Below are 24,020 nucleotides of genomic sequence, written 5' to 3'. Positions count from 1 at the left end.
CTTTTGTTATGATTATCTGTGATAGGGCAAAGCTGATCACATGATACAGATGGACCGTGATTGGCCCTGACTAGTCACAGCTAACATAATCGTATACAATGGATGGCATGACAGGAAGCCATCCATTGTTTACAATTGACATATGATCTACTGTGATTGGTCACAGTGGTCACATGTCATCGGCTGTGTGAGTGGCTCATTTTGACGGACATCATATGACGCCCAGTGACAACGGCGAGTGTCTCGCCCGGCCTTCAATCTGCTATAGGCTGGGCGGGAACCTGTTAATGTTAGATGAAACTTCTAAATCTACTAAATGTTTCTTTGAAGTTTGAGCTAGTTATCAGTAGAAATCTAGTGTTTCCTTTAAACACTTTTTCAGTAAAAAAAAGTGCAATAATCAATAACAGCCAACCAGAGTTCATCTTAAGGAGTAACTCCACTTTTGTTGAGAAAAAAAACCCATTCCCTTCTGGGTGATCAATGTACAGTGCAAGGATTTTAACAAACTGTTGCAGATTCCTACCTTTTGTTATTCTGAAGAAATAGGTGTCCATGTGCAAAGTGAATGTGAATGGGAGTGACTTTATATTTATCAATCAATTGCTGAGCTTGTAGAGTTCTAATGAGGAAAGTGTCAGGGTCTGCATCTCTTTAGACATGATTTCCCTTTGGGAGTATCTCACCCAAATATGACTTGTATTTTAGCACAGACTTCTGGGAAAATCAGTAAGCCAATCACACAAGCAGCACAATGGTGTTTCTAGGGGGTATTTTTTCCCACAAAAGTGGAGTTACCCTAATACTAATAATTTTTTTTATGGATAAAGAAAGGACAGGGTTCTATCAATCCTTTTGTTGACCCGTGATTACACAGTTCAAAGGGGTAGCCAAATGTGTGGTCACCTATATCCTCCCACATCCTTTCAGGCTCATTGGACCGAATGCAAAATGTTTGCATGCAGGTCCACTTTTTCTAACCTGATCAAATGAGGGATGCACATCTGTTCACATCTGGCCACCCATGGGGCATTACATTGGTCTGATTTTCCTCCATCACAGGAAGATAGAATAGACACAGATGTCATATCTGACTCAGCAGGGGATCAGTCTAAGTTTCACTGCTTAAATGGAGCAAAGGACGCCTTTGAGGACCTTCTCTCAGGCTTTATTGCTGTCCTAGACCTTGTGAAGCTATGTTCACAGATAGGTTCACATCTATGCGGGTGCGGGACTGTGTGTAAATCACATACGTTCCTGTACCTGCAGCAAAAATGTGCTGCTGTGTAGCAGATGCCTGGGGATGCCATTAATTCTAAATGGCATCCCCCACATTGGAAAACGTGATGCATTTTCCCATGTGCGAAACCTTTAGCATATTGTTGCGGGTTCAGAAAAAATGCAGGGACCTCTTCCCTGCGTTTCCCACAGGTACAGTAGCCAATTCAAATGCATCCAATTTTCTAAAGGAATAGATACTTTTTACTTAACAAAGTAAGTGTTCACGTTTTAACATTTTTTTTTTCATTCACCTTTATTGCTTTCACAAGGTGACGGATATTATTTATGGAGACATTCGGGGTCTATTAGACCCAAAATGTCTCCCTTGTCCTCTGCTAAGGGGGCTTAACGTTTACACCTCAAACACTGTAAAAGTGATCTGGTGACTATTCAGCCACCCAGGCCACTTTTATATTATAGCCAAAATGCAGCCGAACAAAACAGTAACAACCTCATGACTATTGCTGCAGCTGTGAGCTTATTTTAAACCCCTCAGGCTCTGGAAATCTGTAGTACATCCAGAAAAGCAATTTGGTTATTTGCAAAATTAATGTTGGTGAACAGGATGAAGCTGTGTTCACTTTGATTACCAATGCATGCCCTGCAAAATTCCTGATTTTTTTTTCTTTATTTCCCTCGCACATGTTTGGGTACTCAAAGTGAACACAATTTTATCTTACGTACTAACATTTTCTTGTTAACACGCACTTTGCTAAGTAAACAACCTCTGTTTTAGTAAACCAACCCCGACAATATTATTCTCTTATAATTGCTAACTGTCCCTAACTGCAACTCTTCATTGATAACCAGTCTGCCAAATGGCCAATGAGCTTCCTGGACATTTATGGAAGCCATAATTATCAGCACAGAACCTGAACAAACTTGGGGGAGATTTACCAAAACTGGGGCACTCAGAATCTGGTGCAACTATGCGTGGTAGCCAATCAGCTTCTAACTTCAGCTTGTTCAAATAAGTTATAGCAATAAAAATGGGAAGTTAATTGGTTTCTGTGCAGAGCTGCACCAATTTTGTGCTCTCCAGTGTTAGTAAATAACCCCATGATCTTTTGAATAAAGAAGGTTTTAGAGGGTAAAGATTCTTTGAGTGGTGTATCTGAATTATTCTATGCACCTGTATTTTTAAAAGTACTATATTACAGAAAAGAAAGGTCTGTTTTTGAAGTAAAACATACCTCTCCTTTATCCAGACAAAGAACAATAGCAGACTTTCTTTTAAAATGGCTTTGTGTTACTCAGACATGAAAAGAGTGAAGAAACAGATGGTAGAGGTGAAGTATGCTATAAATGGAATAAGTCTCCTCGTTTCTTTCCTATCCAAGTATATAAATGGATTTTTATGGTAGTAAGGCAGGCTTGCCAAAACTTGGAAGCCTCTCCTTTTTGTAATTATAAATAAAACATTTTCATGCTTGCTTTTTGACTCGTTTAAAAAAGTCATTTTAATGTGATGGCATGTTGCAAGATAAACATCAGGTACAAGAAGATCAAACATTTAAAGAAAATACAAGTCCTGACACCAGTGTGCTTACTGTCCTGGGATGACTATGTGTCTTCAATGTCTATTAAAAAGAATGAAAACTTTTTTTCCATTTATCTGAAAGGTAAAATTTTCTTTATTGCTTGTTCTGCTTTCTGATTAAGAGCAGGAAGAATTTGGGGCATTTTTGTAAGAACTAAATTCCTTGTCCAATTGATGTGAATAGTACGTAAAAATCTATTTATGTCTGTTGGGCCTGCTGTTACTTGATTTGTCATGGTGCTTTTTGAAAAGATCCAGCATGCTGCAGTTTTTAGTACATTATCCTTAAATTTCTTCTTCAAGGCAATTCACAATCTCAATGAAAGGCTAAAAGAAAATGCATGCAAAACATTTATTTATTATACAGGTGAAACTCGAAAAATTAGAATATCATGCAAAACTTCATTTATTTCAGTAATGCAACTTAAAAGGTGAAACTAATATATGAGATAGACTCATTACATGCAAAGCAAGATAGTTCAAGCCGTGATTTGACATAATTGTGATGATTATGGCTTACAGCTCATGAAAACCCCAAATCCACGATCTCAGAAAATTAGAATATTACATGCAATCAATAAAACAAGGATTGTACACAGAACAATATCTGACCTCTGAAAAGTATAAGCATGCATATGTACTCAGTACTTGGTTTGGGCCCCTTTTGGAGCAATTACTGCCTCAATGTGGTGTGGCATGGAAGCTATCAGCCTGTGGCACTGCTGAGGTGTTATGGAAGACCAGGATGCTTCAATAGCGGCCTTCAGCTCTTCTGCATTGTTCGGTCTCATGTCTCTCATCTTTCTCTTGGCAATGCCCCATAGATTCTCTATGGGGTTCAGGTCAGGCGAGTTTGCTGGCCAATCAAGCACAGTAATCCCACGGTCATTGAACCAGGTTTTGGTGCTTTTGGCAGTGTGGGCAGGTGCCAAATCCTCCTGGAAAATGAAGTCAGCATCCCCATAAAGCTCGTCTGCGGAAGGAAGCATGAAGTGCTCCAAAATCTCCTGGTAGACGGCTGCGCTGACCCTGGACTTAATGAAGCACAGTGGACCAACACCAGCAGATGACGTGGCTCCCCAAATCAACACAGACTGTGGAAACTTCACACTGGACTTCAAGCATCTTGCAGTGTGTGCCTCTCCATTCTTCCTCCATACTCTGGGTCCTTGGCTTCTAAATGAAATGCAAAAGTTGCTCTCATCAGAAAAGAGGACTTTGGTCCACTGAGCAACAGACCAGGTCTGTTTTTCTTTAGCCCAGGTAAGACGCTTTTAACGTTGTTTGTTGTTCAGGAGCGGCTTGACAAGAGGAATATGACATTTGAAGCCCATGTCCAGGATCCGTCTGTGTGCGGTGGCTTTTGATGCTCTGACTCCAGCCTCAGTCCACTCCTTGTGAAAGTCCCCAACACTTTTGAATGTCCTTTTCCTGACAATCCTCTCCAGGCTGCGGTCATCCCTGCTACTTGTGCACCTTTTTCTTCCACACTTTTCCCTTCCACATAACTTTCTATTAATGTGCTTTGATACAGCACTTTGGGAACATCCAACTTCTTTTGCAATTACCTTTTGAGGCTTTCCCTCCTTATGGAGGGTGTCAATGACGGTTTTCTGCACAACTGTCAGGTCAGCAGTCTTTCCCATGATTGTGATTCCTACTGAACCAGACTGAGAGATCATTTAAAGGCTCAGGAACACTTTGCAGGTGTTCTGGCTTAATTAGCTGATTAGAGTGGGACACTTTGAGCCTAGAATATTGCACCTTTTCACAATATTCTAATTTTCTGAGATTGTGGATTTTCATGAGCTGTAAGTCGTAATCATCACAATTATGACAAATCACGGCTTGAACTATCTTGCTTTGCATGTAATGAGTCTATCTCATATATTAGTTTCACCTTTTAAGTTGCATTACTGAAATAAATGAACTTTTGCACGATATTCTATTTTTTGGAGTTTCACCTGTAGGTGCTTTATATAGCACCGTAAATTTACACAGTGCTTTACATATATATATTGTACATTCACATCAGTCCCTAACCCTTAAGGGGCGTACAATCTAAGATCCCTAACTTAATTTAGACAGGATCCAATTAATCTCCCAGCATGTCTCTTGGAATGTGGGAGGAAACAAGAGTATCCAGAGGAAACCCATGCAGGCACAGGGAGAAAATGCAATCTCCAGGTAGGTGGTGCCATGGTTGGATCAGGCAGAAGTGCTAACCATTTAGCCATTGAGCTGCCCATGTTATTAGAATGTTGCATTTTCAGTCCCATCTTGTGTAAATGAGCCCTAAGTCAAAAGGCTGTATAATCTAGTTTAATTAAAGTTCTTTATAATGCAGTCTAGCCTCAGCACACACAACTGTTCAATTTGAGGGTATATTTTCTCATCAGATTTAGGGCTGGTAGCACATCTTAACACGTGATAAGTAGTAATTGTACCATTTTTTTTATTTCAACTCACTATTCTAAACAGATGGTTTAATTTATGTTTTGCCATGCCCAAAACTCATGTGCATTGTGGTGCACTGGGTAGGTGCACTGGGGTGCCATTAAAAATAACAATCACACTCCAATGCATTATTGTGCACTGAGGGAGCACAAGGTAAAATGCACAATTTTACATGCATTACCACAGTGGATTTTTTTTAATAAATTCTAAAGCGCACCTGTTCCCATACTATGGACATTAAACTATTTACGCATTCTTAACAAGCAATAAAATACCTATTAAACAAGCCATTCCCAACCTCTCTAGCTGTATGTTTTGTGAAGTAATTTATTCTCAAAGATCACAAAAAAGGCTCTTATATAGTGAAAGGGGTGATATCCGGAGTGAACCACCACATCTCTATTAAATACTAATCATACATGACCTGAGGTAGACTGGGGAATTATGTAAGATGGGACTTTTAAGTGGGTCGTCTCTAAAAGAAAATCTCACAAGATCATAAAAATGAAAACACCTTACTTACAAATAAATTGAAAATCACAGGAACATAATATCTCCAATATCTCTAAGATCAGTCACACATCACATATTTGTTGTATGCTAACCCATAAACATAATCCTCAAGAGATACTGTATGAGGTTTTAAAAACATTCAAGCAGCCCCAACACTTCTGTAGGGAATACCAGATATACTACATTGTTCCCAATCGGTTTAGTCTAGAAAGTGTTGGCAAAAAGGTTAGTTTGGCTGTAGAAAGATTAAAAAAAACCCAGCACATTTTGCCCTGATGACTTCTTCAGGGAAACAAAGGGGGTTATGTTTCTCTGGTTATATATTCAAAATATGCCCCTACAGGACTATGATATCTGAAAGGTCCAGGCCACAAAGGACTCCACGACTCCTCCAGCATGCCTTTCAAATAATGGCAGTGAACTCTTTGCTTGGTCCACGCTACATTGGAAGCCAAGATTATTTGAGAGGCATGCTGGAGAGGAGTGGTGGAGTCATTTGTGGACTTGACCTTTCTGATATCATAGTCCTATAGGGGCATCTTTTCAATATGTGACCAGAGGAACATAACCCTCTTTGTTTTCCTAAAGAAGCCCTCAGGGCAAAACTCACTGGATGTTTTTCATCTATCTACAACAAAATTAACATTCTTTGTGCCAATACTTTCTGGACCAACCCAATTGGGAATGGTATATTAATGTATTTTTGGTATTCCCTACAGAAGTGTTGCGACTGCTTGACTTTTTTAAAACCTTATACAGTGTCTCTTGGGGATTACATTCATGAGTTAGCATAAGACAAATATGTGTGACTGATTTAAGAGATATTGGGAATACTATGTCCCTGTGATTTGTTTTATTTATTTGTACATAACTTTTATTGTTCTTATGAGAATTTGTTTGAGAGACCACCCACCCTTAAAGTACCATCCATCTTAATTCCCCGGTCCATCTGGGGTCATGTGTTCTTAGCATCTCAACAAAGGCTCCATAGTTGGTTTCTAACAGGTTAAAGCAGTCTTAAATCCAAAATCAAAAATGTAATATATTACAGCTTCCTGATCATAAGATGTGGAGGCTCTATTAGTTTTCTTTTTTTAGGCTTTCTTTGCTCTGTTTTCACCTGGTGAGCTGACCAGTATCACAATTCCTGTGCTAGAGTGCCCCAGCTCTGGGTGAAGGAGCACAGGGACACTTTTGAACAGCAGCATTGTTAATCTGGGGGAGTGTTAAATGTACTAGCAGATTTAAATATGCTAACATATAAAGTAAAACTCCAGCTCACAATTTAGCAGTTACAGCAACGATATTTTTCTTTTTGGGAAAAAAGGTTTAACTTAAATAAATGCTGATCATTGTAAGCACCCCTGTCAGCAGTAAATAGTTTCTCTCATCTCTGTAACTGCTACATCTGCAAGAGAGCTTGTTCTTTTGAAATAAAAACAGCCTTATTTCCCAAATCACCAGGTGAAAATAAGGGGAAAAGAGTCTAAAAAAGAAATTTTAATGCAGCTATAACATCTAAGAATGGTAAACTACAATATAATAAATGTTTGCTTTTAGGTTTAATACTGAACATCTGCTGTGTGGTTGCATTAGAAGGCTGGCAGACTGCCAAGAGTTTAATGCAGCAGAAAGTAATAGGATAGGAGCTAAGATTTTATTGCTTCCATTGTGAACTTTGAAGATAAATTCTTTCATAATGCCAATAACTGCAGAGATTAATAAAGACTTATTTAAAAGCACCTTTCCTGCTTGATCCGAATATGTACATACTTTAGTGTGCATAATCAAGGCACAGGCAGGGGCGGACTGACCATTTGAGCACTCGGGCACTGCCCATGGGCCCGGGGTCAGTAGGGGGCCCCATGAAATGCCCCTGGTACCTTTTTTTATAGGCTTTTTTGGGTGTGCTTTGAGTGTGGGCAAGGACACAGGGACCCCATGATCCCCTATTGCCCAGGGGCCCCATGAGCTGTCAGTCCACCCCTGGGCACAGGTTCACATTAAACCTTTGAGAAAGGATTGAATCTGGTTAATAGTTATGAGAAACATTATCATCAGCCAACCTCATATATATACTGTACAATACGACTGAGGAGACACACAGAATACACTATAGCCTCTTGTGAAGATTTAAATCACCATGCTTTTTTATTCATAAAGAAAATAATAGAGAATGTAACCACATTGTGTTTCAAAAGACAATGTTTTCTTCTCTTGTACTGGAAAACTCAATAAAAACATTGAATTCAAAAAATGGTACAATAATCCTGAAACATTTGTGGTAGTAGGTCTGTGGTAGTAGGCCTGAAAACCCGCAATCAAAACCTATATATATATCAGCTGGGGAAAATAGCTGTTATTTAAAATTTTGCTGAATGATGTAAATATTTTGCATTTGTATTGTATGATATAAAATCTGAAAAGAAACACGTACTATGTAAAAGATGGTGGACTGCAGAGAATACAGCTGAGATCATGCAATTATGTCTATTTCAGGTGGTAGTCAGATTAGTGAGTGGACGACCAGGTGCTAAACATTTTATGGACTCTCCTATACTGAGAGAATTCACAAAGGCTACGAATATAAGGCTGCGTTTCCTCAGGACAAACACGCTGCTAGGGCATTTAATATCCAAAGCAGAAAAAGATCCAACGGTAACACGCAGGGTAAGTTTGTCAATTGCTACATTCATTCCTCTATCTTACGAACATTAAAGGGTATCTAATCTTTTAGATCTAACTTCTCCCATTTGTTCTCTTTTGGCCAATACCATTAAAAATTGTTTGTCACGTCTGTTAAGTAAGTGCAAAAAAATACCTGTTGATCTTGCCAGAAATCATGTGAGCTGATAACTTCCTGTGCTCTCTCTTCTCTTAGCAGTTATCTGTTAGCACCTTGCCCCTATATTTTGGAGAGGAGAAGAGGGGGATGTGTTTTGTAGTCCTAATACACATGTTATGCTAGGGCGACAATGCTGCTCCTCCATAGATACATTACAGAAATTTAGCATTGTTAGCATTGTTCCTAGGCCAGGAAGCGTGTTACTGGCAGGATGCCCAGGGGAAAATTTAGGAAGAAAAGCCTGATATATATTTGCCTTTATAGGTTACTATAATATTCTGAGCAAGAGATTTATGGGTTAGATAAATGATGTCGGCATATATTTCACATTAGTATCTATCTATCTATCTATCTATCTATCTATCTATCTATCTATCTATCTATCTATCTATCAGTTGTATCTGACCCTAGGCGATTGCATGGACAGTCACTCGTAAACGACTTCTTCCATGAATTCTCTTAGCAATTACTTTACAGGGTAGGTTGCCAGGTCTTTCCCCAACCCCTACCATGCAGTAGATCCCACATGACCAGGGATTAAACTAGGACAATTTAGACAGGAGCCTCACATTAGTATACATTCATGAAAAATAAATATAAATAAAAATATTCTTACTAATAATTTTTCATGTAATAGTACCCCTACTAGTCCAACCCACAAGGTGAGATGGAATGAGCTGATTGGACTTTATTGACTGGTGTCATGTGCATCCAACTGTAACGAATGGAACAAAATTAATTTTGGATTCATTTGTTGTGCTATGAATCAGAGATTCTGATGGAGCTACCTCCATCCAACCCAAACACCCAAATACCTTACTGTATTTATTACAATATGTATCAGTTTAATTTTAAAATGAAAATGTTAATGCAGAAAGTTGGATGATTAACAAAGAGTCAAAGACTACCACGCCACTCTCATCCAAATAAAACAAATGGATCAGAATCAATTTAGGTAATTCGTTATGTCATTATGGATGCTTCAAACATGAACAAAAGGCCCAAACTATTGCATCATGTCATCCTAATGAAATAAATGTAAACAGAAGCATTTGTTGTTTTCTTTTGGATTGAAGTTGAAATTCCTTACTATTATGATTTGGAGATTTTGCCTGAATTTCAATTCGTAATGAAATGAATCGCACATGTCTACCAGCTACCCAAGCAAAAGTCCATTCGCTCCAGCTTCATTAAACAGGGCACGTATCTAGGGCACATGTGTCAAACACAAGACCCCTTGGCTGAATCTGGCCCTCCAGGCCATTTTATGTGGCCTTCGCACCTCTCCTGCAGCTGCTGCACCCCCCTTGTCTCCACCCCCACCTTGTATAGTTCTGTGCCAGTTGAAAAGGAGGGTCACACACTGCTGGTATCATCCACAAGAAACTTTATTGGAGACTGCTCAGACAGAACAACATGGCTGAATGTGTATGCAAGCCTCCTTTTCAGAGTTGCATCAAATCCTAAGTTATTACTAAAACCAGTAAGAATCAAACGCTGAGTCAATTATTTAATATGATAAAGAGTAGGTACATTTATATAGCCTTACAGATACAACCGGTCCTTTGAGGGAAACCATATTGCTGATGCATCCTGTGGTGAAATTGAGTTTGACATCCCTGGTCTAGGGTTGTCTTTTTGTAATTTATTGCTGATAAAACTTATAACAGGAGAGGAGTTGGGGGCATGGGCTACTTTAAAACGGTTAGAAATCGGTTGTGAGAGGACAATAGCTCCCTGAGGCTTAGAACTCTCCTTCCTGGGGAAAGACAGTCTATCCAGAGCTTCAGACTATTTAGCAGCCTCCCAGCCACCATCTGAGCACACCTCCCATGGGATTGACTAGGGCCTGATCAATATTCAGGCTGGTTATTTGAAATCTTCCACCCTAAGCTCTAGAAACTTCTTCTAAAGGCAGAGGGAAGTCAAACTCACAGCCTGTGAAATCCTAAATAGACCAGAACAAACATTTCCTGCTCCCTTGAATACAGAAGGAGCCAAACACAATGTTTACATAGTATCTTGTGCTAGGAGGGTGCTACAATAGAATACTCTATATAACACAGCCTCATTTTGTGCAGTCTCTGGTCCAATCACTTATGTATCTGTATGCAGCATACAGTAACAGGGTGAGACTGAACTAATAACAGAGTTTATGAAGTTAAGCCTATTTAAAATCTGACACTGTTACCTACAATAGTGGATGTTTCTGACACAATGGTACCAAGTACTAGACAGTCACTATTGAACCCAACATACTACTGATACAGAGCAATCAGTTATGAAACAAACATAACAAGGATAAAGCAACATATTCACTTTAATGCAGCCTTTCATGGACTCATATACCTACCTTCTGTATGTTCTCACTCTGAATAGAAATTCAGAGTGAAAGGAGAGCCCAGTGTAAGCTATGAGTCATAGGACTGACACTGAGTGATTTATATGCTTCTATATACCTGGAAATAATGGGTATTTTCTTCAGCTCCGGGTGCTCAGCAGAGTAACAGCAGAGCAGTGGCATCCCTAGGTGGGTGTGGGGAGTGTGTGCCGCACCGGGTGACACATATCTCACGGGGTGACACCAAAAAGTAAAGCCAACGATCCCCGCAAGATGGATCAGATCTGTGGTAACACATGGTGTCACCCCTCCAGAGGTGGGCAGTCCCTGTGGTGCACACACAGCCTGGATTTTACCCTCCCTGTGTCCCTATCGCACCCCCCAGACTGGTGTTGCAAGATCAGTTAACCCCATATAGGTTGCAAGCCGACGATCCCCGCAAAAGATGTATCGGATCTGCCGATTGGGGAGCATAATGAATCGGAGTCCAATCCATTATGCTCCCCAATCTGCAGATCCGATCCATCTTGCGGGGATCGTCGGCTTGCAACCTATACGGGGTATAGGGACACAGGGAGGGGAAGAGCCAGGCTGTGTGTGCACGGCAGGCACCGCCCATCTCCGGAGGGGTGACGCCACGTGTTACCGCACCAGGTGACACCAACCCTAGGGATGCCCCTGTAGCAGAGCAAAAAGAAAGGTATATACTGCTGGGTAGGGCAGGATTAGAACAAACCTGTTGCTTTGCCTTGAATGAATTTAATATTTAAAGTCTAACTCCAGGATAAAGTTACCCAACCCCCTCTCTCTGATTGCTGAATTAAAAGGAAAAAAAAAGTTCTAAATCCTCATTTTTAGTTAAACCTGAGGTTGTGGTTACATGATCATCCGGTTCCGAATCTTTATTCTCTCTGTTTACTTTCCGGATGGGTCCTTCCTCCAGGCAGACAATTCCCACTGGCTGGTAGAAGGGTACGCTCAGAATTCAGAAGAGGACAGACATTAGACTGAGGGGAGTGAAGGGAACTGGCTGGCAAAGGTTAACAAGTGGCCCTGAATCAGCAGTCCCTGCAGATGAAAACGGCATCAGCAAGTGACCTGGATTTGGGGGGACTTGGGTGAGCCACCAAGTAACTAAAAGTTAACAGTTGGCTGAATCAGTTAGAGAGAGGTGGGAGCATGGGATGGGAAAAGTATTGATTTTGCCACAAGTTGAGTTTTAAATAAACTAATCCTATTCCCCTTAATGGAAAACCAAAGTTTCCAAATGTATGCCTAGAGTGACAGTCTGTTGTATTCCGTGTACATTGCAGAATATGTGTTTATGTTGTTTTCTTTGTTTTTTATTTCTCTAGTACTACTACAGTATTAAAGACATCAGTATTGGAGGTCGCTGTGTATGCCATGGCCATGCTGATGTCTGCACTGTGAGAAATGCTGGCAACCAGAACCTGTAAGTGATAGTTATTAATGAAAGCATATTTGGCACTATATATTTTACCAAATCTATTAATTTTGTTTGTTATGCACATTGCTAAGTGTAGCTCAAAATCCATAAGGTTTTCAACTCTGCAAGACACTGAACAAATTATTGGACACTCTTTATTTACTTAAACAACATCATGTATCAAGTATCAGAAATATATTACTGTACATATAATATATATATATATATATATATCTATATATAGTTGTGCTCAAAAGTTTACATACCCTGGCAGAAATTGTGAAATTTTGGCATTGATATTGAAAATATGACTGATCATGCCAAAAAATGCCTTTTTATTGAAGGATAATGATCATATGAAGCCATTTATTATCAAATAGTTGTTTGGCTCCTTTTTAAATCATAATGATAACAGAAATCACCCAAATGGCCCGGATCAAAAGTTTACATACCCTGGAATGTTTGGCCTTGGTACAGACACACAAGATGACACACATGGGTTAAAATGCCAATTAGAGGTTAATGTCCCACATCTGTGGCTTTTTAAATTGCAATTCGTGTCAGTGTATAAATAGTCAATGAGTTTGTTAGCTCTTCTGTAGAAGCACTGACTAGGCTAGATACTGAGTCATGGGGATCAGAAAAGAACTGTCAAAAGTCCTGCGTAACAAGGTAATGGAGCTTTATAAAGATGGAAAAGGACATAAAAAGATGGCCAAAGCCTTGCATATGCCAATCAGTACTGTTAAATCACCGATTAAGAAGTGGAAAGTTCGGGGATCTCTTGATACCAAGCCAAGGTCAGGTAGACCAAGAAAGATTGCAGCCATAACTGACAGAAGAATTGTTTGGGATACAAAGGGAAACCCATAGGTAACCACAAGAAAAATACAGGCTGCTCTGGACAAAGACAGTGTGGTTGTTTTGAAGGAGCACAATATGATGACACAAAAATAAGCTGCATGGTCGAGGTGCCAGAAAGAAGCCTTTACTGCATCAATGACACAAAAAGCCCTGGTTAGGCATGTCAAGGTGTTGTCAGGCATATTGTAACTGGGTTTTTTTGTGGCATTGGTGCAGTAAAAGCTTCCTTCTGGCACCTCGACCAAACAGCTAATTTTTGTTCAAGTATCACTGTATTGTACTCCTTAAAAACAACCCCACCATCTTTTTCCAGAGCAGTTTGTTTTTCTTTTGAGGATGCCTGTTTGTTTTTCTTTGAATCCAAGACAATTCTTCTGTCAGTCATGGCTGCAATCTTTCTTGGTCTACCTTACCTTGGCTTGGTATCAAGAGATCCCCGAACTTTCCACTTCTTAGGTGATTTAACAGTACTGATTGGCATATTCAAGGCTTTGTATTTCAATGTTTTTTATTAATTTATAACAATTAACACAGGAGCAACAAATCACGCCCACACAGGGGCTATCAATTGCACATAGAGGAACTAGAAATTAGAGAAATCAGTGCTCTAACACCAACAGGGCAAAAGATACACCCACGTAGGGGCCATCAATGGCACTTGAATAACAAAACATAAATTTTAACACTGATAATAATTCAGACTAAAGACAGGTGTCCACTGCCACACCAAAGCAAACAGAGAAAAAAAGGGGGGGAAAGGAAGGAGAAGTACAAAAGAATAAAGGATAGCCAAACCAAGAGCAGGGATCCAAGAACGCCAAAGTCGAACAACATCACATCCCCAGGCTAGCCGGGGGGAGCGTGGGAAAGGTATATTGCAACCACGGCTCCCATATTTTCAAGAATTTACATTGGGAGTCGTTGCAGATACTCGACATCTGTTCATTGAGCATCATAGTGGTCATACGATCCCGCACCCCCTGAAGAGGGCCAAACGGGCTCTTCCAGCCCTGAGCAATTGTTCTAGAGGCCGACAAAAACAAATAGGAAGTCAACTTCTGCTGGTGAGCCAAGAGACCCGGTATGGAACGATGAAGCAAAGCATACCGAGCATCCCGTCGTATAGAAAGATGGAACAAGGTGAAAAGGAGGCCAAACACACGAGACCAAAAACGAAGCAGCCTCGGGCATGACCTCCAGATATGCAATACATCACCACCATGGCCACAACCCCGAAAGCATCGATCACTGCAGGCAGGATTCGCCTGTGCCAAACGAGCCAGAACCCAATACCAATGAAACAACACCTTGCAGGCCGCCTCCAGCGTGGTCGTATTAAAAGAGCATTTAGCTACAAGTGACCAGGCCCTATTCCAGTCCTCCGGATCCACAACTACTCCCAGGTCGCGCTCCCACTGAACAACATATGAAAGAGAAGTATGCAACGAGCGTCTATTCAAGGCTGCATAAAGAAGGGAGATAAGGCCTGGGGCGCCCGGATGCTGTTGGCAAAGCAGTTCAAAGGCAGATTTCTGGTACAGGAAAACAGAAGTGCCCCGCAATGAGAGCAGCCAATGCTACAATTGAAGGTAACAAAAAAATTCCTCCGAAGGGACATCCCATGACTCCCAAAGAGAATTCCAGGTGGGGAAGGACCGAGAGGTCAAAAAGTGTTGTACTTATATTCAAGGCTTTGGGCATCTTTTTATGTCCTTTTCCATCTTTATAAAGTTCCATTACCTTGTTATGCAGGACTTTTGACAGTTTTTTTCTGATCCCCATGGCTCAGTATCTAGCCTAGTCAGTGCTTCCACATAAGCGCTAACAAACTCATTGACTATTCATACACTGACACTAATTGTAATTTAAAAAGCCACAGATGTGGGACATTAACCTCCAATTGGCATTTTAACCAATGTGTGTCACCTTGTGTGTCTATACCAAGTCCAAACATTCCAGGGTATGTAAACTTTTGATCATGGCCATTTGGGTGATTTCTGTTATTATGATTTAAAAAGGAGCCAAACAACTATTTGATAATAAAATGGCTTCATATGATCATTATCCTTCAATAAAAGAGCATTTTTTGGCATGATCAGTCATATTTTCAATATCAATGCCAAAATTTCACAATTTCTGCCAGGGTATGTAAACTTTTGAGCACAATTGTATATATATATATATATATATATATATATATATTTATATATATATATATGTTAATTAATATCTTAATTAATGAACATTGAGATGTTTCTTATCCTTTTGCACTGAAATATTGTGATTCTCATCTGACTTATGAATTTATACTGGTGGCTGGTCCTCCCGTGACAACGTCATTAGACCTAACGAGACAGATGTTGGCATCACACTCACAGTGCTACATGCTATACTTGTCCTAAGGTGTGTACAGACCTATTATTGGCCATTAATGCAGGCCATAGGTGGTTCGATATCGTCCGATTTTTTGTCCGAAAGAATAATCAGCCGATTTTCGCACTGTTAGTGGGGCAATGGCATCGGCCGATTTTCACGGTTCCTCCTCATTTCTTGTATCAGTCATGCTGGAAAATGTGTGAAAAATGGCTGATTTTCGCAATCATTGGTGGCAACATCGGTTTACAGAACGACCGATGTTTCGTTTTTCGGACGAAAAATCGTCCGATAAACGAACCGTCTAAGGCCTGCATTAGTTTATTCAAATGTTTCCAAAATTCAAGAAAACACATGATGACCAGAGTCTAAATTATTTATTTCTGTAACAAACAGAAAGAAATATAAGAGAAATTGCGATTGAATAACATTGTAAAAAATTTCCTCTGAAAATGTAATGTTGTGTATAAAAATCAATCATTTTGATACAATAAAGTGAAACCCCAAATCACAAAAATTTACGTAACACAATCATTATTAAATAAAATTTTGCATACAGAAAACTACTTAAAGTGCTGATAGTTGTGGATTTCAACAGCCTCCAAACTTCCCCATAGTGAAGCCACACACCACCTCAATGTGAAAAAAAGGGGAGTATTATTGGAATTGAGTAACCCCCAGTATTGAGTGGTGAAACAATACTTTGTGTACTCCAAAAGGATATTCGGCTTCTCCCTGATTGTTTATCAAACAGCCGCACTGCTGTGTTCCCAAAGGTCAATGTACAATTGGACTCATGTACAATGGCATCATAAAGAAAGAAAGAAGACACTCCCATGGTGTAAACTAGTATAAAATGTAGATTTAATAGGGTGAATGCACTGACAATAGAGAATAGTATACAGACACTGCACATCACTTGTAACCAAAATGGCCGTGGCTAGTTTGTTCATGTGCACTGCTGTGTATTCTGGCTCCACCCAACTCGTTTTATTACAGGTGGTGCCATCAGGGGCACGGTGCTTTTTTCTGTACACACATTTTTATTTTATAATGATTGTGTTACATATACAGTCAGGTCCATAAATATTGGGACATCGACACAATTCTAACATTTTTGGCTCTATACATCACCACAATGGATTTGAAATGAAACGAACAATATGTGCTTTAACTGCAGACTGTCAGCTTTAATTTGAGGGTATTTACATCCAAATCAGGGGAACAGTGTAGGAATTACAACAGTTTGCATATGTGCCTCCCACTTGTTAAGGGACCGAAAGTAATGGGACAATTGGCTTCTCAGCTGTTCCATGGCCAGGTGTGTGTTATTCCCTCATTATCCCAATTACAATGAGCAGATAAAAGGTCCAGAGTTCATTTCAAGTGTGCTATTTGCATTTGGAATTTGTTGCTGTCAACTCTCAAGATGAGATCCAAAGAGCTGTCACTATCAGTGAAACAAGCCATCATTAGGCTGAAAAAAACAAAACAAACTCATCAGAGAGATAGCAAAAACATTAGGTGTGGCCAAAACAACTGTTTGGAACATTCTTAAAAAGAAGGAACGCACCGGTGAGCTCAGCAACACCAAAAGACCCGGAAGACCACGGAAAACAACTGTGGTGGATGACCGAAGAATTCTTTCCCTGGTGAAGAAAACACCCTTCACAACAGTTGGCCAGATCAAGAACACTCTCCAGGAGGTAGGTGTATGTGTGTCAAAGTCAACAATCAAGAGAAGACTTCACCAGAGTGAATACAGAGGGTTCACCACAAGATGTAAACCATTGGGGATCCTCAAAAACAGGAAGACCAGATTAGAGTTTGCCAAACGACATCTAAAAAAGCCTTCACACTTCTGCAACAACATCCTATGGACAGATGAGACCAAGATCAACTTGTACCAGAGTGATGGGAAGAGAAGAGTATGGAGAAGGAAAGGAACTGCTCATGATCCTAAGCATACCACCTCATCAGTGAAGCATGGTGGTGGTAGTGCAATGGCGTGGGCATGTATGGCTGCCAACGGAACTGGTTCTCTTGTTTTTGATGGTGTGACTGCTGATGTGACTGCTGACAAAAGCAGCAGGATGAATTCTGAAGTGTTTCGGGCAATATTATCTACTCATATTCAGCCAAATGCTTCAGAACTCATTGGACGGCGCTTCACAGTGCAGATGGACAATGACCCAAAGCATACTGCAAAAGCAACCAAAGAGTTTTTTAAGGGAAAGAAGTGGAATGTTATGCAATGGCCAAGTCAATCACCTGACCTGAATCCGATTGAGCATGCATTTCACTTGCTGAAGACAAACCTGAAGGGAAAATGCCCCAAGAACAAGCAGGAACTGAAGACAGTTGCAGTAGAGGCCTGGCAGAGCATCACCAGGGATGAAACCCAGCATCTGTCTATGCGTTCCAGACTTCAGGCTGTAATTGACTGCAAAGGATTTGCAACCAAGTATTAAAAAGTGAAAGCTTGATTTATGATTATTATTCTGTCACATTACTTTTGGTCCCTTAACAAGTGGGAGGTACATATGCAAACTGTTCTAATTCCTACACCGTTCACCTGATTTTGATGTAAATACCCTCAAATTAAAGCTGACAGTTTTCAGTTAAAGCACATCTTGTTTGTTTCATTTCAAATCCATTGTGGTGGTGTATAGAGCCAAAAATGTTAGAATTGTGTCGCTGTCCCAATATTTATGGACCTGACTGTATTTTTATGATTTGATGTTTCAGTCTATTGCAACTTTATAGTGCTGCACTGTTGTTTATTAATTTTGAGGGTACCATGTATTAGGGTATTGTGTCAGCTGCTGCCTATCGTTTTACACATTGGAGCCCTAGTGCAGTTAGTTGATATGTACAGTATACAGAAAGAAAGCCTATCAAAAAAGGAATGTGTGAACAGCAGTTGTTGACCTCATTCTTAAAGTTGACCAGCTTTCTCTGGCTTCAGTCATGTCTGTGAGGGTGATTAGCAATGGAATCCCTTGATTTCTTTAATGATGAGCTTACTTTCACACAAGAATAAACACTTCAAGAGATAAATTGTGCTGTATGAAATAACTAATTTTGTCCATTATGTGCTTTCATGAAGGTATCAGTGTCAGTGTCAGCATAACACATGTGGGGAGATCTGTGACCACTGCTGTCCTGGTTATAGTCAGAAGCCATGGCGGCCTGCTGGTGTTGACACAGCCAATCAATGTGAACGTAAGTGTAAACAAATGGCCTATATTTGTAGAATACATTTACCAGAGAGTTAAATAAAAATATATTTTGAAGAAGGCTAAGAAACCTGTATTTAAAAGTTATTTACATGGACTCTGAAACTGGAATGGATAGCTGGTGAAGATGATGGGTCCCAGAAAGCCCATTTTAAAGGCGATCCACAAAAATAAACCTGAGCATTATATTCTCTTCATGACAACACTTAAGTAGAACTATAGGGCACACCACACCAAAACTTTTTTTTTTCATTTTGGATAGAGTAGGGTAGTGTTCTAAACCACTGTCACTTTAATTTTGGCACCTTTGTCCCATTAGGGTGATATACCTTCACCTGTCCCATAGCCAAACTGGAAGTGAGAGGATATCCCTGAAAATTAAGTGAATCCCTTGGAGACCCCAGGTCACCAGAACTAGTGTCCCGATTGGAAAATTTCCCCTTTATTACTTTTCTGGGGACAATAAAAAATGTGGGATTTTCTTTTACTTTCACTTTCATGGAAACTAGGACAAATAGAGAGGGTGAATCTCCTTAATGAGGTCACAGACAGCAATAAAAACTGACAGGTGTCCTCTCCTCACTATCCAAAACTAAAAAAAGGTATTGCCTTTATTTGTACTTTAAGGACCCCAATACCTGAACTTTGATGTATTAGATTTGGCAAGATCTATAACCAGAAATAGGAGTATCCATGCTCAGTACCACATTTGTATCTTTTCTAAGGAAACATTTTCTAAACAACAGGGTTGTATATGTTAACAAAAAGACATTCTACACCTCTTCAGAGGTAATTAGAATTATAGTGGGTTTGTAGAGGCAGATAATCCTTTATAATTGGTTAATCTTCCTGGACAGAAAACTGTCCAGAGAGATTATTTTGAAATCTTGGCATCTCTGCCAAATTCCTGCCATTTGTTAGAACTGCCAAAGGAGTAGACAAGGCCTTCTAGTGTTCAGACTAGATCATACTGAATTAAAAGGAGGCACAAGCCAGTGATCAAGGCAGAAAGCTAACTTCTGTAACAGGCTGATGTGCAGATCAGTAGAAATACAAAGTTGCTACTCAGCTATATTTTATTTCAAAGTTAAAAACTAGTTTTCTACAGTAAAGTAGGTGAATTTTAAACATTAGGGAATAATTTATGAAAACTGGCAGGTGACTACAACAAACTACCAGTTCTATTTCTATATTTATTTCTGGGAAAGCTAAACTGTGTCTGTTGGGTCTGATTAATTTTTGGGTGCAAAAGCTTCAGATTTGTTTTCTTTTGTTTCAGTTTTCATAAATCAGCTTACCTACTGAAAAGATGTTCAAAAAACTTAGTTGACATCTCCTGTATTATGTGAGAGGAGCACTATGGGATACTATGTACTCTTTAAATTCAGCATTGTGATTGAGTTTTTGTGTTAAAAGAGCACAGACAATATGTTTTACTAAAAAAGCTTTTGCATTAAGGGACATTAGAAAAATAGTTAATTGGATACTAAAAAGTTATTTGGCAACTAAAATTAATTACATTAAATTCCTTGCTGTAAAGAGAAGTACTCATTATAGGACCTTATTGTGGCAAATTATATTGAACTTTCTCCAACCCTTCTAATTATCTTTACTTGATTAAAGTTAGAGGAGGTCTACTCTTGTCCAGGTTACCTGTCCAGGGATCCAGCACCTTCCTCACCTGGGCTACTTCTTCAGCCTTCAGGTTCCCAGTGTCAGCATCCTAACAGTGGGCAGTCGGCTATGCTGCTTTTGGCTTCACAGCTGGTTGCCCACTGCACATGTGCAAGAAATGTTGCCAGTTGTAAATGGTCCTGCAGTCTCCTGGAACCTACAACATCTCCCAGAAGACTGTGAGAAGGAAGAGGAGAACTGTCAAAACTAGGTACCTGCTCCCCCTCCAAAAAATGACATGCCAAATGTGGGGGTGGAGGGGGGGGTTGAGGAGGACTGAAAGCAGAGCTTCCCCTTTTCAGTAGCGTTCTGCTTTAAATATTTCTCCATTTCTGGAATGGTAATTCACACTAGAATAAAAATAGGATGACTGCTGTATATATATTTAGACAGGCAAAGTGTTTGCTGTCATTTGATGTACAAGTTTAAGATTTGTTGGGAATTTCTGGTTTTCTCTAGCTATGGGCACGCTTGAGCACAGTTATCAAATGTTACATCTGCATTCCATTCCATGTAGGAAACTCCTAAGTCCCAGTATAATCATCGCTTTGCAGATATTTCCATGAATACAAGTAAAGTAATATTCTGTCTGATTATGAATTTCATAGAATAATATTTATCATGGCATGCACATGATGTGGCTGTATGTAGACATCTAATAATTTATCACTGTTTTGTTGAATAACTGACTACAAGAAATAAGTCCGGTGATAATATAACAAGTTCCTGTGGTAAAACTGTATACCGTATTCTCTCCATAGCCTGTAATTGTCATGGACATGCCTCTGACTGTTATTATGATGCTGAAGTAGATTATCAGCGGGCGAGTCTAGATACACATGGACAGTACAATGGCGGAGGAGTTTGCATTAACTGCCAGGTACTTTTTCTGAATTGTTATTGTTCCTCTGTATTTTTTTTTTCAGAATATACATTACCCTTTCCATTTGGTTTAGTGCTCATGTGCATTAAATACACAATTGCAACAATGATCTTCCATCTGTTCTTCTTGATTTCATGTTTGGTTCTTCTAGGAACCTCTTTTCTTGAGCAGAGTGGTTAGAAGGGAAGGATTATAACTTTTTTGGGGAGATATCTTGTGATAACATTATCGTCACACAGCAAGTGATCAAAAATCTACAACAGGAGCACAGAAAGCAATAAAAAAACTGATGGGTTCTAGCCTTCCACTTATCTACTAAAAAAAAGATTTCCCCTCACTTCCTGCTCTGGTATGTCATAACTTGACAAAGATTCTAACCCTTCCCCGCTCTATCTAAAATGTATTAAACATTTATGACTAGACATAAATGTTTATATTGGCAAATTATTGTAAATAATAATCACAAAATGCATTTTTTACTATATTATCTGCCCATATGGACTCATGTCGATGGGAGTTCGTATCATTTGCTGCATTTTCCTTTGGAACGCATGCAACTACGTTAAAATGGAAAACACAATATTTGACAAGAAAAGCCTGTGTTTGAATTGCTTTGCTTCAAATCTAAATGCAAAGTAATAGTACATGCTATGTTCAAATAAATGCAGTGCAACGCAAAGCAGGTCAAACACAGATTCCAAACTGTTGAGTACTGCTTGTTGAACGTTAATCAGATTGTTCTGATCTGCAAAAATGTTTTTGACTTGCAATTGACGCTTGGTCCAAACCCACATCAAATGCTGCAAATCAACACCAGCCCTAAATGTATTCTAAGATTTCAAAATCTCTTGTACAATATAGCCAACTTAGTTGAACATGTTCAATGTTATGTCGAGTATTTAGAGGTAAAAGTTTATGGTATCATATGATCATCAAATAATGAAACAGAGTGCTTCATGTCCTTTCTTGCCCAGGGAATGAGTCACACCACGTTCCATCTGTACATATGATGTTCTACTGGCAGCAGAGCTATACCAGGACTATATTTACTGTATCACTAGTGATGATAGATAGGATCATTTACAAAGGAGTGGTTTGGTAAAGCTTTTTAGTCACTTGAAATATCTTACTCCAGCTGTACTCTTACGTTTACAGTTATTAACAAATAGGTTATGATTTGCTTAAGGTGGTTTTAAAGGTAGAAGGCTCTTTTTACCTTAATGCAATCTCTGCATCAAGGTAAAAACCTGTGTGCAGTTTCCCATCATCCCCCCTATACTTACCTGAGCCCAATCTTGATCCAGCACTGTGCCCAAGAGTAGAGGCTCTCTCTGCTGTCTCCTTCCTCATTGGCCCAGAGACAATAGTGGGAGTCACTGGCTCCTGCTGCTGTCAGTCACAGTCAGTGACAGCGGGGGGCTGGGCCAAGCTGCACTCTGTGTCAAGTGGCTTGCTATGGAGGCACTCGGCGGGGGGGAGGAGCCAGGGGCTCCAGTGGGGGACCCCAAAAGAGGAGGATTGGGGCTGCTCTGTGCAAAAACATTGCACAAAAACATTGCATACAGCAGGTAAGTATGACAGGTTCGCCATTTTAAATTAAAAAACAGAATAGAAAAATAATGTACAGATGACAAAGATGTCCATATAAAGATGTCCAAACCCTTGAATATGCCAATCAGTACTGTTAAATCACCTAGTAAGAAGTAGAAAGTTCGGGGATCTCTTGATACCAAGCCAAGGTCAGGTAGACCAAGAAAGATTGCAGCCACAACTACCAGAAGAATTGTTCGGGATGCAAAGGGAAACCCAGAGGTAACCACAAGAAAAATAGAGGCTGCTCTGGAAAAAGACAATGTGGTTGTTTTGAAGGAGCACAATAAGATGACACTTGAACAAAAATGAGCTGCATGGTCGAGGTGCCAGAAAGAAGCTTTTACTGCATCAATGACACAAAAAGGCCTGGCTAGGCATGTCAAGGTGTTTTCAGGCATATTGTAACCAGGCTTTTTTGTGGCATTTGTGCAGTAAAAGCTTATTTCTGGCACTTTGACCAAACAGCTAATTTTTGTTCAAGTATCACCGTATTGTACTCCTTAAAAACAACCCCACCATCTTTTTCCAGAGCAGCCTGTTTTTCTTTTGAGGTTACCTGTGGGTTTTTCTTTGAATCCTAGACAATTCTTCTGTCAGTTATGGCTGCAATCTTTCTTGGTCTACCTGACCTTGGCTTGGTATCAAGAGATCCCCAAACTTTCCACTTCTTAATCGGTGATTTAACAGTACTGATTGGCATATTCAAGGCATTGGACATCTTTATAAGTCCTTTTCCATCTTTATAAAGTTCCATTACCTTGTTACGCAGGACTTTTGACAGTTCTTTTCTGATCCACATGGCTCAGTATCTAGCCTAGTCAGTGCTTTCACATAAGAGCTAACAAACTCATTGACTATTTATACACTGACACTAATTGCAATTTAAAAAGCCACAGATATAGGACATTAACCTCTAATTGGCATTTTAACCCGTGTATGTCACCTTGTGTGTCTGTACCAAGGCCAAACA

At 39.7% G+C, this 24,020-nt stretch overlaps 1 protein-coding gene across 1 annotated transcript in view; it reads left to right on the top strand.

Moving 5' to 3' along the window:
- The window catches only part of LAMA3 (laminin subunit alpha 3), a 247,284-nt gene that overhangs the window by 35,198 nt on the left and 188,066 nt on the right, over positions 1-24,020 (top strand). The window contains exons 5-8 of the mRNA XM_089675734.1: positions 8,291-8,461; positions 12,333-12,430; positions 18,771-18,886; positions 21,336-21,454. Coding sequence (XP_089531860.1) covers positions 8,291-8,461; positions 12,333-12,430; positions 18,771-18,886; positions 21,336-21,454 — 504 coding nt within the window. The remainder of the gene's footprint in view (positions 1-8,290; positions 8,462-12,332; positions 12,431-18,770; positions 18,887-21,335; positions 21,455-24,020) is intronic.

The sequence above is a fragment of the Staurois parvus genome, unplaced genomic scaffold (genome assembly GCF_062004578.1).
Source record: "Staurois parvus isolate SC_StPar_1 unplaced genomic scaffold, SC_StPar_1.0 ptg000157l, whole genome shotgun sequence".
Classification (NCBI taxonomy): domain Eukaryota; kingdom Metazoa; phylum Chordata; class Amphibia; order Anura; family Ranidae; genus Staurois; species Staurois parvus.
The sequence above is the reverse complement of the archived record's forward strand: the minus strand, read 5'-3'. Positions and strand labels throughout refer to the sequence as shown.